Source organism: Astatotilapia calliptera, chromosome 3, assembly GCF_900246225.1.
Source record: "Astatotilapia calliptera chromosome 3, fAstCal1.2, whole genome shotgun sequence".
Classification (NCBI taxonomy): Eukaryota; Metazoa; Chordata; class Actinopteri; order Cichliformes; family Cichlidae; genus Astatotilapia; species Astatotilapia calliptera.
The window spans coordinates 10,298,165-10,315,066 of record NC_039304.1 but is presented as its reverse complement, the minus strand read 5'-3'; the positions used below and the strand labels follow the sequence as shown (position 1 = coordinate 10,315,066).

Genomic DNA, 16,902 nt, shown 5'->3' with positions numbered 1-16,902 from the left:
GAGGAAAAAAAGAACAACGAGAAATGCAAAACATTTTTCAGAGAAGACCTTTTGCTTTAGAGCGAAGAATCAAAAAAGTCACCTGACAAGCAGGACACTGTTAAACTTCCTGCAATTTCAAAAACAATTGAACTTTTGTCAGTTTCTGGTAATATCACATTTATCTGTAACAGTTGTGACATTTAATGAGGAGTGTGTCTAACAGTGTGCAGGTCACGCAGAAGAGCTCCGGCTCTAGCCTTCTGACCTCTCCGGGGACAGAGGGACTGCTGTCGTTGCATCTGAACAAATTTATGAAATTCACACCAGTTGACTCAGCTCTCCAGCGCTCGTGAGAATCAAAAAGAAAGTGAAGAGCGAGAGTGAAGAAGCGACGGGGGAGAGAGAGAGAGAGAGAGGGGGGGAAGTGGGGAAAATGTTAGTGGCTAGTTTTGAAGGTCCGGGTGAATTCTTCTCAGAGACAAAAGCATCGTTGTCGTCGTGAATGCGGAAGTAGTGTGACATCACAACGTCATGAAGTCACTGGCCACTGGGATGTGCCAAATGTTATAAGGTTCAGTAAGGGGGTGGAATGGCGGGAGACTCATTAAACTTATGTGTGACAAGGCTCATTCACGGGAAAGGAATTCATAACAGTGACGACGGACAAACGTAACTAATGTGTGAATGTGAATCACTGTCGGGGTGTAAATATAAAACTGTGCACAAACCAGCAGTGATGTAATAACTTCAAATCGCCTCACACACACTCACTCGCAGACACAACGGAGTGTTTTTTTCCAATGCAAAGTTGTCATATTCACGTTTTCACAGAACACACTGGAGATTTTATCAGTTTTCTTCCATCCACCCTCCTCCCCCTCACGCTGCCTTTAAACCCTCTGAGAGAGAGCTGGCGGCGGGGGTAAAGGCGAGCAGAGAGGCCTCTCTGTCTCTGGCTCGTTGAAACAGTGAAGCTGTGTTCGAACGGGAGCTCAAGATGGAATGTGCATGTGTGCGCGCTATAAGTCTTTATGCAGCACGTCTCGTTTATTATGCATCAATTGTAGTTTTGTAGCTAGTTTCCTTTTGACTTAAAGCTGTGCGTGCCAGCGTGCGTGCTGTAGCGCGCAGACACTGCTTTTTATACATCCATCAGCTTTTAATCTTCCTCTGATCTCCCACACACCACCCACGTTTGTTCTTTTTTTGTGCAACTTCTTATTACTTCCCCCCATTTTTTTTGGGTGACTGTTTAAGGCTTTCATTGTCCTGCCGCTTCCCTTCTTTTCATCTTTTATCCTGCTTTTTTCTTTTTCATTGTTTACGGTGTGTGATTTTGACGTTTTGCTAACTCAGCAATCTGCACATGGCAGCGAGCTGAAACTTTCCTTTCTCACATTCACGCTCGCACACATACACGCACATGCTTGCAAATGCAGCGACGGAGGCTTGTTAAATTCAGATCTAACTAATATTGTTCGAGCGAGCGGTGAGAATAAATAGAGATGAAAGAAAGTGTCAGAAGAACCACCCAGAGTGCAGTGCAGAGTAAGTGTGCTCGCAGCATGTTGCACGGCCTCCTGTGTGCATTTACGTGCAAATTAGCTTGTCTCTTCCTTTCTTTAAAGCCTTTATGAGCTGCCTGATTGCTCACCAGCTTTACAGTGGAGACCAATTAGCCAAATATGTGTGTGTGTGTGTGTGTGTGTGTGTGTGTGTGTGTGTGTGTGTGTGTGTGTGTGTGTGTGTGTGTGTGTGTGTGTGTGTGTGTGTGTGTGTATGTGAGGGCCTATATATTTGCAGGTGCGCTAATTCCACTGGAACCCCTTTGAAGTGTGCAACAATGGACTTTTCCTCACTTTCTGCTACTAACCCTGCAGCACTCTTACTGTATTAGCACAGAGTTATCATCATCATCATCATCGTTTCCCTCTTGCCGGGTAGGGGCCCGACTGCTGCCACTGCTGCTGCTGCTGAGGAAGTTCAGAGCTGGGCGGGAGGCCTTGCTGGGAGGAGGTCCCAGCGAGGAGGAAGAGGAGGCGGCGGAGGAGGAGGGTAGAGGAGCAACGGTGGCCCTGACCTTGTTGTTCATTCCCAGTTGGCGACTGTAGTTTTGTAGCTGAATGGAGGCAACACACACACACACACACACACACACACACACACACACACACACACACACACACACACACACACACACACACACACACACACATTCTGAATTTCAAACTCAAGATCACTTTCTTGTAGAAAACGGGAGATGAAAGAGTGGAAGAGGAGGATGTGAAGGAGTTGGGAGGAAGGACATGTGAACGCAGCAAAAAGGAACATTATGTTTGGACTTTAAGTCTGAGGTCAGCTGGAGTGACAGCTCGCCACAGAACAGAGCGAATAAACACTTTCCCTGCGTTTTCCCACTGAAGTGAACTATTTGCATGTGAGCAGCCTTATCAGCCCCGATGAGTCACCCTGCCAACAGCTATACACCCTCAGGACACAGCAGGCCTCAGTTGATGGGAATACATAAAAAAAAACATTAGGGTGAAAGTTCACGAGCGATACACTGCCTGTGAAATCCACAGGAAATACTACACTCTACTAGAAAATACTCGGAATATACTCCGAAGCACTGAATATTGGTCTGGAATTACAGTAAAAAAAACCAATAGGATGCCACCACAGCAGCGATACATTCAAAACACCAGACAAACCTCGAGTCGAATGATCTTCTGGAAAGTCTGAACCTTTTAGAAGAAGCCCTTGTGATATAAAACCACTTCATCTCAAAAGTGCTATCTTTGACAACATTGTAGAGTATCAGAAAGCACCACAGCACAGACTGTGTGCTCGTTTAATCAGAGTTTATGACTCACTTTGAAAACTCTAAAATAAAACTGAAGAATGATTCACTACACTATCGTTGTTTCACATCAGAAACGCAGTAATCCTCAGACTCAATGAGGTAACTTAACCACTTCCTGAAATAAAATTTAACTTTTAGGTTTTAACTAAACTTCTGACTTCATATGCATCCAAAATTATTCTTGTGATACTTTAGGCACTGAAGCTGCTTAAATGTTTATTTCGCAAACTTTTATCTGGCACTTTTAGTTTCTAGTTTCTTTCCAGGACATGATAAGATTATAAAACACAAAGCACCATTAAACATTAACCACAAGTTCACTTTGTGGCCTCCTTTAAAAACCTGTGATTGTTTTTACTTAGCATTCTCACATTATCTGACAGCTTTCATACATCTCTCAGATGCTCCCATTCAAACAAAACTGCTGACATCACACAACAGTTTACAAAAACAATACCCTCAGAGTGTTTGAGACTGGCTGACCTCTAGTTTACGACTACCTGGCTACAAACTGAGCAGTTAAAACTAGTTCCAGCTCAACCGAGTGCACCAATAATGCCCGATTATCTAAACTGCCTCCGGAGGGCACGCTCGCACAACACCTTTATCTGTTTGCTTTAACTCGGACATCTGCTCGTCCTCAACCGCTGCCTCCAAACAACAATGTGGTTGTTTTATTGGATTATGTTGCTTTACTTCACATTTTTCATTCTCATGTTTATTTTCACGTTTTTGTCCAAAAGGCTTGTTTGTGTCTGACTGCAGCGAGTGCTGCCATCTAGTGATCAAATGAGGACGTGAGGCTGAAGGGCATTACTAAAACACACGCTCCATAGAAAGATGTTTAATGTGGTTAATCAGAATGCGGTCAAATGGCTCTTGAACCATAAACTTCCCCCATCTTATATATAAGCATCGCAGAGTGACCTTCAGACTGTCATAAAGCTGCTGTGTTTACCTGCCGTGGCTGTCTGCTGCCTGTGCTTTTAGGGCCCTCCTGTGGTGGCTGAATCCTGGGAACACAAACAGCTTAGCTCCTCAGTATCATCTCCTTAACATATATCTGTAACCTGAACATAATCTTCTTAATAAGCTTCTTTATCATTGGCAACAGCTTGTGGTTACAATCACCTTCACTTAGCTACATCTTCACTAACGGCACTGATCACGTCATTCTTTAAATTAGAGCTTTGATCATCTCTATAAATATCATCACAGACTCATCATGATCCTCCCGTGTTGCTGACCTGTATGGGTATCGTGGCTGGGAGAGCAGGCCTCGGCTCCTGAGGTGCTGGTAGAGGTTACTGCTCAGGGTGAGAGGGTTTAAAACAAACTCCTCATCCAGCTGAGTGAGACAGCTCTGACAGAGACAGAAGGCACACGAGTATCATTTGAATATTTCAACTGCGACCTGTTTCGACCTTTAGCGAGTACTCAGAATAAAAAAGTGAGTCACAGTAAATGACGAGGCACCGTGTCCTGTAATGTCCTGTCAAAAATACACATGACGTCTAATACTGTCATCATCACATTCACAGAAGCGTCATCCTGAGACGTCATCGAAACTTTGCGTGCTTCGCCTTCGCGATGATGAGTGTGCAGTTTAAGTAAAGGTCATAATATGAAATTACTATTATAATTCTTTAATATCAGGGCGCAAGTGATAATGTGAGGAAAGTGTTCGAAGGAACAGGGAAAGGAAGAAAGTAGACAGGAATAGTGGGAGTATACGGCAAAGAGAAAGGTGGCAAAGGAAAAGGAAAATGCTTACAGTGAGTTGTTTGTGAGACTAGATGCTAAAAGAAGGAAAAAAGAGGGCCTTTTGTCAGTTGGTTATAGAGAGACCGAGGTGGAAAAAAGATAAAGATGGAAATGTGCTAATGAGTGAAGAGAGTGTGTTGACAAGATGGAAGAAGTAATTTTGAGGAACTGATGGGTGTAGGAAATGTAAGAGAGAGGAAGACAGATGGAAGACAGTTGGTCATAAAGTGCAGATTAGAAAGGAGGAAGTGAGGGCAGCTATGAAGAGAATGAGTGGAAAGGTGGTTGGTCCAGAAGACCTACCTGTCAAGGTGGAGATGTCTGTGAAAGAGAGCAGGGCACTTTTTAACCAGATTGTTTAACATGATTTCTAGGGTACAAAATTTTTAGAATTTTGAAGGAAGAAGAGAAGGAAGCAAGAAATGGCAATGGTGAGGGTGCGACATGAGGACAGTGAGACAGTGCTGATGTGGATGGAGCTGCCCGGCAGGAGGAAATGAGGAAACCCTCAGAGAAGATTCATGGATGTGGTGAAGGAGGACATGAAGAAGGCTGGAGTGACACAAGAGGATGCTAGAGAAAGTGATTGATGGGTATGTGATCCAACAGGTGAAAGAAGAAGAAGACATATAAACAAATGGTGTGGTCCTTAGTTCCAGGTATATACAAATAGAATTGTATGATGATTCCATGGTTCAGTCTTTAAAAGGTTAACTGGTCATTCAGGCGAGTGTTAACATGATACCGAAATCCTCCATTGAGGGGACGTTGCAGCAAATCCACCTGAAGAAGATGTAACTCTTAGAGCTGCATCAGAATCTATGGGCCTGAGTTAGCATGATAAATGTTAAAGTTCATGATAGTACAATTAGAAAAGACTGAACAAGTGCGGCTTATTTGTAAAGGCTGTCATAAGAAGGCATTTTCTCCCTAAAAAGAACAGCACAGCTTTGGACAGGTGAGAACCAAGTGGAGATGTTTGGCCACAATGCACAGTGTCCCCTCATATCAGCTTTCACCATGGAGATGGAGGCGTGATGATTTAGGCTCGCTTTGCAGGCACAAGACCCGGGCAGCTTGCAATCACAGAGTTGACCATGAACACCTCTGTATGCCAAAGTATTGTAGATTCAGATGTGAGGATGTCTGTCTAACTTGGCTCACAGCTTGCCTTGTATTAATGTAAAGGTAACCAGTGCTGATAGATTACTGAAGTTGAATCATCAACTTCTGCTTTGAGGTTCTCAGTGTCTCTATCTACTTCTCTAAATTGTTTAGAGCAACCGGAGCTCATCTAACCTGTATAGTCTGCATGGCGTGATGTGCAGGGTCCTGAGCCGAGACCAGCTGTGAGCACGGCAGCAGCAACTCTCTGGAGACCACAGGCTTCAGCAGCAGGGACAGAGATGGAGATGGCTGGAGGATGTAGTGGGAATACACACCTGTGTTGGACACATACACGCGGCCTATGATTGTTCACGAATGACCTTGATAAACAGTCATCTCTCTCACACATAAACATAAACACAAATACACACATGGACCTGAGGCTCCAGCTGCAGACTTCTGAGCCGGCTCCACCTGCAGCAGCAGGAACAGGTCACGACTCTGAAAGAGAGAAATCAAAAACTTTTCGAACCGTGGAGGGATATGCAGAATCTTGCAAGGCTGACAAGCTAAAATGAAAAGACGATCAAACGGTCCAAACAATTTTATGCTATGTTATTACTGCAGAAACACTGGGATGCTGTGTAAAATGTAAACATATCTTAAACACAGCAAATGTTCAAATTGGGACATTTGACTATTTCATGAAAAAAACAACAGAGAACATTTGAATTTAATGGCAGCAACACATCTCAAAAACAGGGCAACAAAAAGACTGGAAAAGTGTTACTGAAAAACAGCTGGAGGAACATTTTGGAACTATTTATATTAACTGGAAACAGAGAAAGAGCACGTTAGAGAGCCCGAGTTTCTTAGATGTAAAGATGGACAAACGTTCGCCTTTCTGCAAAAAAACTGCATCTACAAAGCGGGGATTGCTTTCAGAATAACAAGCCTCAACATTAAAATTGGGAAGTCTTTGAACATCTCATCAATAATATACAGTACATTATATCATCAAATGATTCGGAGAATCTGGAGAAATCTCTGTGTGCAAGTGACAAGGCTGAAAATCCACATTGTATGCCTGTGATCTTTGGGCTCTCGGGCAGCACTGTGTTAAAAACAGAAGCAGAAGCAGATACATTAACTTCAGTAGTGTATTAGCACCAGTTACATTAATATAGGGAACCAAAGAAGTATTAAAGTTGAGGGATATAAGCCATTATATCTGAGGTAAAGTTGGAATCCAAATACAGAAAAAGGCTCAATGTGGCTCTTATTTACAGATACTCAGAATCATGTAAATATAAAGTACACAGTTTCATTTCTGAGCTTTTATGCATTAGGACATACCGGTACCAGCTCTTTATGATTATGTTTGACTACATGGGCTTAGGGACACTTCCAGAAAGTTCACTGAGTCGTCCACAAATTCCCTTCCTGTCTCTATCATGCAGAGAAGAAGTTGCGCAGTATGTGAACATGATCCAGAAACCTCTTCTCTGGGTTAAAGCTAAAATGGACAACTGTTGTGTGGTCAGATGAATTTATTGTGAAATTCCTTTGGGGAAAAAAAGCTACATCATCCAGACTAAAGAGCAGAGACCTGACAGCTTGTTATCATCATTATCATTTTAAAAAGTCTTGCATATTTCAGTCATATTTTCAGCCAATGTTAAATCACATGCTGCAGCTAATCCAACAGCATGGCTTCGCAGCAGAAGAGTCTGGGTGCTGAACTGCCTTGCCACCAGTCCAGACCTTTCACCAGTTGAAAACATGAAATGAAAATACAACAAGAAGACGTGGGACTGCTGAGTAGCTAGAATCCTTTATCAGACAAGAACGGGACAACATTCCTCTCTCGAATGTGAAGCAACCGGTCTCTGCAGCTTGCAGACAGTTAAAAATACCCGCCACCTCTAACCCTAGATGCACCTTTGGTAACAATTAAAAATTCTAGATGATTTTCAGAAAAGTTGACCTCTGACCTCTAACATGTCTGAGATTTTTAAGTAGATCCACCTGAGCTATCAATTTGAAAGTCCTCTGTCACCTCGTTCTTAAGTAAGACGGCGCTGGCACGGCTGGCAGCCTTAACCCAATTTCCCTCAGGATGAATAAAGTATGATCAATCAATCACATTCAAGAAATCGCATTTTCAGAAAATGTGACCTCTGCACACCCCCCCCAGCAGACTGATGTCAATACTCCATCAGCCCTTTATAGCCGAGGGGTAAAAAAACCTGTTGTTAAACAAATAGGCGATGCTTTTTAGTGCTGAACATGGAGCTGTCCCAATTTGTTGAGATGTGTTACTACCATAAACCACAAGATTATTTAATACTGTTCTTAAACTGGCACATTTTCTCTGTTTGATATGTTTACTATGTTCTGCTGTAAACAAAATATGGATTTATGAAATTTACAAACCACTGCATTTTATTTGTACTTGAATTCGCACAACTTTCCAGTGTTTTTGGTGTTGGTTTGTATGAGTTGAGAATCACAACCGTCAAACAAAAGCACAAACATGAATATGATTGCTCTATTCTACCATGACTCCCACGTTCCCACATTCGCTAAAACGGGAACCAGATTTGCATTATGCAAATTCTTTCATGTAGACTGGTCAAATGGGTTTTACTTCTGCATCACATGCGGCCATAAAATGTCAGTTTCTCTTAATAAAGACAATTGTCACAAGATGAAAAAACAGAAACTACACCCTGAGTGTGTGGCAGAGGGCATGGAACAAGTTCTGGTTGTTCTCCATTTCATCCCAGTCCAGCTGCCAGCAGGTGGTTGGGCGGATCACCAGCGGAAGGCCGTACAACACACTCTCACACACTCCGTCTGCACGCAGAACTCTGAAAGACACACACACACACACGCCAACAATGGAAAAAACAATGAAATCCTTTTCATTTCTGAAATGAGCTCCAGCAGAAAACTGTAAGTATGCAAATATATGGAAAACATCATGAGCAGAGAGAATGACATCATCCCTGCTGAGGTGCGTTTGCAGTGTGACCCATTTTCTAACTCAAGTACATAAACAGCACAATTTTCCAACCGTCTGGTATGCAAAACGAATGCCCATTCGTTCACACAAACGCACATTACTTCCTACTGTAGGTCCTGAAAATGTAAAACAAATGCAAATCAAGTTTCTACCTCAGCGCCTGCTTTCTATCATTAGCGTGTGTGTAGCATGCGTGTGCGCATTTAGGGAAAAATTACATCAGCTGTTCACCGAGTTGGAAATAAATTCAGCATTACCTCAACTGCATGAAAACATTACCACCCCACACAGCAGGCAGGTCTGGCCCGGATCTGGTATCAAGCCGGCACTGCTGGTTGACTTCTGGCATGATAAGACGTATGTCATCCAGATATGGGCCAGGCCCGGCATAGATGGCAATGTCTATGTGATGGCATGCCATATCTGGCTCGATTGTGGTTTGGTTTATGTGGCCCAGGCTCATAGAAAACAAGTCTGGGCCAGACTTGGCAACAAGCTGGCACTTCTGACTAACTGGTGTCACAGCAGGGTGTATGTCAATCCAGATGTGGGCCAGGTCTGGCAATGATTGCACTATTTATGTTCCTATTTTCCTATTTTAATTAGAAGAACCAAATGCCATGTTGCAATACTGCTATAGTAGCCAACGTTTCAAAATAAGGTTTGACAGGTTTGTGACTGTACACTTTATCCAAAACCTAGTGACTGTTTACTCATCTGTCACGGTCCACAGTGGCAGACCGTGTGGAGAGTGTGAGGAGGACTCAGGTGCAGACACAAGTGAGGATACGGGAGTGAACTTTAAACAAAAGCGAGCCTTTTATTGTGGCTGATGAACACAAAAGAAACAAACAAGAATGAGGGCAGCACAAGAGCAGTAACTAAACAGAAACCTAAACTGGGAACAAACTATGGTAAGGCTATGGCTTGGAATACAAAAGACTGGGCATGGAAACACGGAGGGTGGGAACACAGACGACGCGACACAGACTACATGAAACACAGAGACTAAATACACATGAGGGATGATCAGGGGAAGTGGCCACACATGGGAGCACAGCTGACACACATGAACCTAACGACAGGACAGGAGAGGTGAAACGGTTAGTTATGTCTATAACTTCTGTTCCCTGAAGGAGAGGAACGAGGTACAACACATAAATATGGGATATCACGCCCTCGCGTGTCCTGGCTGAAGAAACCTTTATTCACGCCTTTACGGCAGATGACGTGTGATGACACGCGCAAGGCCCCGCCTGCACATATAGCCGCTGCCATCACCGTCATCCCTCAGTTCGATAGCCGCTCTTCACCGAGCCAACTGCTCAGTGGGGCCACCCTGTGTTGTACCTCGTTCCTCTCCTTCAGGGAACAGAAGTTATAGACATAACTAACCGTTCCCTTTCAGTCGATTCACTCGGTACAACACATAAGTATGGGACCTATATACACGCCCCGCAGAGCAGCCACCGAACCGGAACGGGACCACCACATCCTCAGTGAGTGGTAGACCCAGCAGAAAGGACAGCATGAGCCACCGAAGGGGCTGTAACGTCCAACCGATAAAACCGCACAAAAGTGTGCGGCGACGCCCAATTAGCCGCTGCACAAATATCAGCCACAGGCACCCCTCTAAAAAGAGCCCATGAGGTCGCCATCCCCCTGGTGGAATGAGCTCCCACCCCGTGGGGCAACGCAAAACCTCCGGTGCTGTATGCCAGCGAGATAGCTTCTACAATCCAGTGGGACAGCCTCTGTCTGGACAGAGCTCTACCTCTATTCGGATTAGCGAAGCAGACAAACAACTGGTCACACAAACGCACATCCCGAGTGCGCTCAATGTAGGTGCGTAGCGCACGCACCGGACAAAGAGAATGCACCCTCCTCTGCTCCTCAGATTCAAAAGGAGGGGAGCAAAAGCTCAGCAACTCAAACTCCATTGAACTATAAGATGCAGGCATGACCTTGGGAAGATAGGCGGCATTCGGACGCAATACGACCTTGCGGCCATCAGGAGAAAACTGTGTGCAGGCAGGATGCACAGACAGCGCATGAAGGTCCCCCACTCGCTTCGCCGAGGCCAAAGCGAGAAGTAATGCGGTCTTATACGAAAGAAGTTTCATATCTACCGACTCAACGGGTTCAAACGGAGGGCCACAAAGGGCCTCCAGCACCAAAGACAAGTCCCAAGCAGGGACACTGGACTTAAGCACGGGCCTCAGCCGGCGAACCCCTTTCAGAAAACGCACGGCGAGGGGATGCGCACCTGGTGTCACCCCGTCAAAACCGATATGACAAGCAGATATAGCCGCTAAATAAACCTTGATCGTCGAAAACGAAAGGCCTTTATCCAACAGCTCCTGCAGGAATGTCAAAACAGCCACAATAGAGCACTGAAATGGGAGAGTGTGGCGGTCCTGGCACCATCGCTCGAAGGCTCGCCATTTGTAAGCGTACAAGCCTCTAGTAGACGAGGCCCTGGCGCTCTGAATCGTCGCTACCACACTAGGTGGCAGACCCTTAGCAACCAAGTTTAACCTCTCAGCAGGTAAGCATGAAGGTGCCACAGATCCGGGCGCGGATGAAACACTTCCCCCCCCGCCTGAGAGAGGAGATCCCTGCGGAGAGGAAGCTGCCAAGGACTTGCTGCAAGCAGGCTGATTATTTCTGCATACCACGACTTCGCGGGCCACCAAGGGGCCACCAGGATCAGAGAGAGGGAATGCCGACGCACCCTCTCCAGAATTGGAGATATCATTTCCACTGGGGGAAATGCATACAGGAGCACGTCTGGCCATTGGTGCGCTAGCGCGTCCAAGCCCAAGGGTGCATCGTGGTCGATTATGGAGAAGTACAGGGGGCAGTGAGCATTCACCCTGGAAGCAAAAAGATCTATTTGCGCCTCGCCAAATAGATCCCAAATCTGAGCCACTATTGAAGGGTGTAACCTCCATTCTCTCACCAGAGGACCCCCCCTGGAGAGAAGGTCCGGCCCCAGGTTCAGGTGGCCCGGGACATGGGTGGCTCTTAGAGTCAGAAAATGAACACTGCACCATAACAGCAGAGAGCGAGACAGCTGCAACAGGGGAAGAGAGCGTGTTCCTCCCTGCCTGTTTATATAAGACACCACTGTTGAATTGTCCGTCCTGACTAAGACATGCTGGCCCTGCAGGACTGGACGGAAACGCTTTAGAGCTAAGAACACTGCTAACAGCTCTAAGTGGTTGATGTGCAGCTGGCGCTGAGCCGCGGACCAGATCCCTCTCACTGACGCACCCTCGCACAGCGCTCCCCACCCACTTAGGGAAGCATCTGTGGACACCACCTTGCGAAACAACACCCTCCCAATCCGAGAGCCCTGGTGCAGTAGCCCGGGCTCCCTCCAAGGACGGAGAGCTAGCATGCAAGACGCAGTTACCGGCAGCCTCCTCCGGAGGTGACGCGAAGCACACAAACGGTGAGAGAGAGTCCAGCGTTGAAACGCTCTCATTTTCAACCGCCCAAGCGGCACTACGGCGATCATAGATGCCATCATGCCCAACAAGCGCAATATCGTCTGGAAACGCAGTCTGCGTCCCAGCTGAAATTGAGCGAGGCAGCGATGAAACGCGGCCACTCTGTGCTCTGACAACCGTGCGCGGCTGGAAAGAGAGCATATTTCCAGACCGAGAAAAGCGATCTGTTGACCTGGGATTAGCGAGCTCTTCTGAAAGTTCACAGAGAACCCCAGTGTCTGAATGTGTGACAGAACCCGCGACAGCTGCGTCTCCGCCTGTTCTCTGGAGCAAGCCACGAGAGCCCAGTCGTCCAGGTAGGCCAAGATGCGGATGCCCCTCTTCCTGAGGGGCGCTAGCGCTGCCTCGGCACATTTCGTAAAGGTGCGGGGAGCGAGCGACAGCCCGAACGGCAGCACTAGGTATTCGTAGGCTACGCCCTCGAATGCAAACCTCAGAAACTGCCTGTGTTTCGGGTGTATAGCGACATGAAAATAAGCATCTGTTAGATCGATTGTCGCAAACCAATCTCCCGGGCCGACTGCACTCAGGAGCTGTCTGAGTGTTAGCATCTTGAACCTGTACGTTCGCAGGTACGTGTTCAAGACTCGCAGGTCGAGGATGGGACGAAGCCCTCCCCCTTTCTTCGGAATGACAAAATAACGGCTGTACCAACCTTTGTCCGTCTCCGAAGCGGGGACCACCCGTATTGCTCTCTTCTGTAATAGCGCCTGTATTTCCTCTCTGAGTACCAAGGCTGCCTCGGGGTTGACAATCGTGTTCACGACTCTTTGGAAACGAGGCGGCTTGACCCGGAACTGCAACCGGTAACCCATGGCAACGGTTTGCAGCACCCACGGAGAGGGGGCGCAAGCGCGCCACTGAGGGAAGTGAGCAGCCAGCCGGCTGGCCTGCAGCACTGACGGCGGGGCGCCGTCGCCCCCCAGTGTGTCTGCAGGGGACTGCATCCCCTGCCTGACCTGGCTCATTTCGCCTGCAGGTTGAGCATTTGAGATTGTTTGAGAGTAAACCACACTCTTTATTGATTGCAACATGGGAACATGTACATTTATACATTTTGTTGGGTGCACCTTTTCCGGGGCATAACAATGAAAAACAGCGGGAACACTCGATGTGGTCGCTTGAACATTCAACACATCTGAACCGTGTGCAGGGGTTATGTGCTTGGGAGACCGCGATAGGGAAGTGCAGCGCCTTCTGGGGCTGACAACCTGAACAGAACTTAAGCGGCACCTCTTGTGCGGCAACAGAGGGGTAAGAGCAGCGTCTCCCTGCTGCCGGATCCCTTCCCCACTCGCAATCACAGCTAGGAGGGTTGAGGCTTCTTCCTCCTGGGCGTCGGGTCCCGTCGGGGGCCCGGGGGAGGGCCTTTGCCCCAGGCCGACTGGCGTGGAGCTCGGGCCGGAGTACGTGCTCTCGCCGGCGGCCCTCCCACTCCAGCAGTGGGCGCCGGTCTCTTGCCAGCTGTCAGAGGAGCGGCGGGCCTGTGAGAGCTAGCAGTGGGCTTGGGCTGGGGCTGGCGTCTGGGGATGATGTCGCGCAGAGCTTCCGTCTGCTTCTTCCTCAGATCGAATCTAGCCTGAATGGCTTCAAGTGAATGTCTGAATAACCCAGCCGCAGACACTGGTGCGTCCAGATACACAGCTCTGTCTCTATCAGGGACGTCGGAGAGGGTCAGCCACAGGTGCCTCTGCGCCACCACTGTCGAAGCCATCCCTCTGCCCAGGGAGAGCGCTGCACAGCGAGACGCACGGAGGATGTAATCCGTGGTGACTCTAACCTCGTTAAGAAGAGGTGACAGCGGGCTGTCCTCCGGAACCAGCGATCCAAGCTCCGCCAGGCACATTGCTTGGTACGTCTGGAGCATGGTGACGGAGCTCATGGCTCGAGCGGTGCCGGCCTGAGCCCGATAAATCTTCTCCAGCTGCGAGGCCGAGAATCTGCAGTGCTTGGACGGCAGAGTTGCGGGGCCACCGACACCATGGTTATGGGACGGGGCCAGATAAGCAGCCAGAGACGGCTCCATAGGGGGTGGGTTAGCTAAACCAGCTCCCTCGGCGCCGTCCAATTCCATGTACTGTCCATAGCCGGGCACCGTGACGCGGGTAGACAGAGGTTTGTCCCATGACGCTGTTAGCTCGCAGAGAAAGTCTGGGAACATGGGGAGGCAGTTTTTGGCCGTTGCGGGTTCCGGTGGAAGGAAAAAACCCGCAAACCGCGACGGCTTCCGAGCTGGTGGAGGAGAGGGCCAGTCCACCTGCAGCTTCTCAGCGGCACGGCGAAACAGGGAGAAAAGAGAGGTGTCATCGTGGCCGACCGGCGCAGCAGCGGCGGCATATTGGGTCGACAATGAGCTCTCCTGCTCATCCTCCGACAAACCATGGATGTCCAGGCCGATGTCCAGCACGTCATCGTCTTCCTGGGGAGCGCTGGCGGGCTTCAACCCAGGCTGAAGCCCGTCAGCGCTCCTGCATGGTTCCGGTCCGTCATCGGCTAACCCGTCAACGTATTCCATGTGGTCAGCCCAGCTAATCGCGGGGACATCGACCTGAAAATTTTCGTCTTCGGACTCGGACGAAGCCGGGGCTCCAGACTCGGAAAGAAGAGGGTCATGCCGTGCGACAGCCGAGCGTCCCAGCACTCTTTCCACAAACGTCACCCGTCTTTCCAGGGTCGAGCGTCGGAGCTGGCGACAAAACGCACAAGCTTCGGGCTCCGTCAACGCTCTCCTAGCGTGGACGATCCCCAGGCAGACAGGGCAGGCATCGTGCTGGTCGCTGTCGTGCAAAGAGAAACCACATCCCTGAGGACAGGGGCGAACAGAAGATTTCTGCTTTGCTCGCTTCGGTTTGGAGTCCATTCCCAAAACGCAAAGCGAAACGCTGCACAAGAAAAACTTGAAAATAGCGCTCCGCGGGCAGCCTACGCACCAGCTGGGCGGTGGAGGCTAACACCAACAGGGGCAGTTAAGCTAGGTTCAAGTTGGCAGACAACGGAGCTAACTAGCAGTAGCTAGCTAGCCCAACTCAGCAGAGGTGTTCTCAGCGAGGTGAAGAGCGTAAGAACTGAGGGATGACGGTGATGGCAGCGGCTATATGTGCGGGCGGGGCCTTGCGCGTGTCATCACACGTCATCTGCCGTAAAGGCGTGAATAAAGGTTTCTTCAGCCAGGACACGCGAGGGCGTGATATCCCATACTTATGTGTTGTACCGAGTGAATCGACTGAAAGGGAACTAAATACACTGACCTTGAATACAGACTTTCAAAGTAAAACAGGAAACATGGAGATTAGACATGACATGAACTAAACATAACCACGCAGACATGACTCATGACAGGTAGACGCACGAACCAGGGAGACGGAGTACAGGGGAAGATGACAGAAGCGACAGCATGAACTTGACAACACAAGACACACAGACATAAACACATGAAGGGCAAGGGAGGCTTAATACAAGGGTCATATAATTACAAATGAGCTGGAATAACTTAATGAACCTAAACAAACAATAAACATCAAAATAGACTAAACACAAAACACTGGGTCGCACGACCCAGGACCATGACACTCATCTTTGCCAGTGGGTGGCTGTAGCTCGGGAGGTAGAGCAGGTCACCTACTGATCGGAAGGTTAGTAGTTTGATCCCTGGCTTCTCCAGTCCGCATGTCAAGAGTATGAATGCAGTTAGGAAGCGCTCAGTTTAGAGAAAGTGTGTGAATGTTGTATAGAGCACTTTAAGTAATCTGGGAGAGTAGAAAAGCACTATGAAAGAGTCAGTACATTCCTTGTCTAAACAGGGTTTTTCATGTTACTTTTGCACTATTATGTTCCGGCACATGTTGTTATTACATGGCTTGATTAAGGTACACATTAGGCTGACATATGGGCCAGCACAGGGCCAGCAGTGTGTCTGCAACTGGCCCGTGGCTGCACACAACCTACACATGGATTACATACCGGAAAGAGTGACGGCCCTTTGGTGGTCCAGATCAGGATTGTCAGAGGTGGCCCACACATGGGCCAGCACAGGACCACCAGTGTGTCTGCAACTGGCCTTGCGCTGGCCCATGAAACAATCTTCAGTGCACTGCATGAGTTTGTGAGAAAAAAATGGCACGTACACATTCCTCTACTGACAGGTAGGAAAGAGAAGAAAGTGAAAATGTACTGCGCTACATTCAGTTCATGTGTCCACAATCCCTGTGAGGTTTAAAATAACATGACGAGTTTGTTTTGTAGGAAGCAAATGTAGCTCATTTTTTGTATGACACTGTCCACAGAGGCTATTTTTGACCTACAAGCTTGTAAAACTCTCCATATTTGTTTTGTGATTGGTATGAAAGATTTTATTCATTTGTCAGACTTTTACGATGAGCATTTTCCTGTCCTCTGGAATATATTTTATCTTCTGGTTTCCTCGTCCATCATGCTGATTGTACATTTACGAGGCCAACAAAATTCCTTACAAAAGCGACTGAACTTTGTGCTCATATTGCTTTTACAGCCTCGGAGCACTAACTCCAGCAGAACAAAGTGCACTCAGATGCTCCCAAGTCAAACAAAGGAGCTGTGCATTCAGAGAACGCGTGTTATTGGATCTTGCACACACAAGTCTTCCTTTCTCCTAACAAAGTGATTGT

The 16,902-nt window shown here is 47.8% G+C and overlaps 1 protein-coding gene across 4 annotated transcripts in view; it reads right to left on the bottom strand.

Annotated features, from left to right (window-relative positions):
* Nucleotides 1-1,744: 1,744 nt before the first annotated feature.
* m1ap (meiosis 1 associated protein) overlaps nucleotides 1,745-16,902 on the bottom strand; it is a 60,780-nt gene continuing 45,622 nt past the window's right edge. For 3 of the 4 annotated variants that reach the window (XM_026161676.1, XM_026161675.1, XM_026161677.1), the window contains 6 exons: nucleotides 8,448-8,589; nucleotides 6,148-6,217; nucleotides 5,909-6,051; nucleotides 4,093-4,208; nucleotides 3,804-3,858; nucleotides 1,745-2,101 (listed from right to left, as the gene is read on the bottom strand). In XM_026161676.1, coding sequence (XP_026017461.1) covers nucleotides 1,868-2,101; nucleotides 3,804-3,858; nucleotides 4,093-4,208; nucleotides 5,909-6,051; nucleotides 6,148-6,217; nucleotides 8,448-8,589 — 760 coding nt within the window. In that variant the 3' untranslated portion in view covers nucleotides 1,745-1,867. The remainder of the gene's footprint in view (nucleotides 2,102-3,803; nucleotides 3,859-4,092; nucleotides 4,209-5,908; nucleotides 6,052-6,147; nucleotides 6,218-8,447; nucleotides 8,590-16,902) is intronic. The other variant, XM_026161678.1, reaches the window with a different exon arrangement.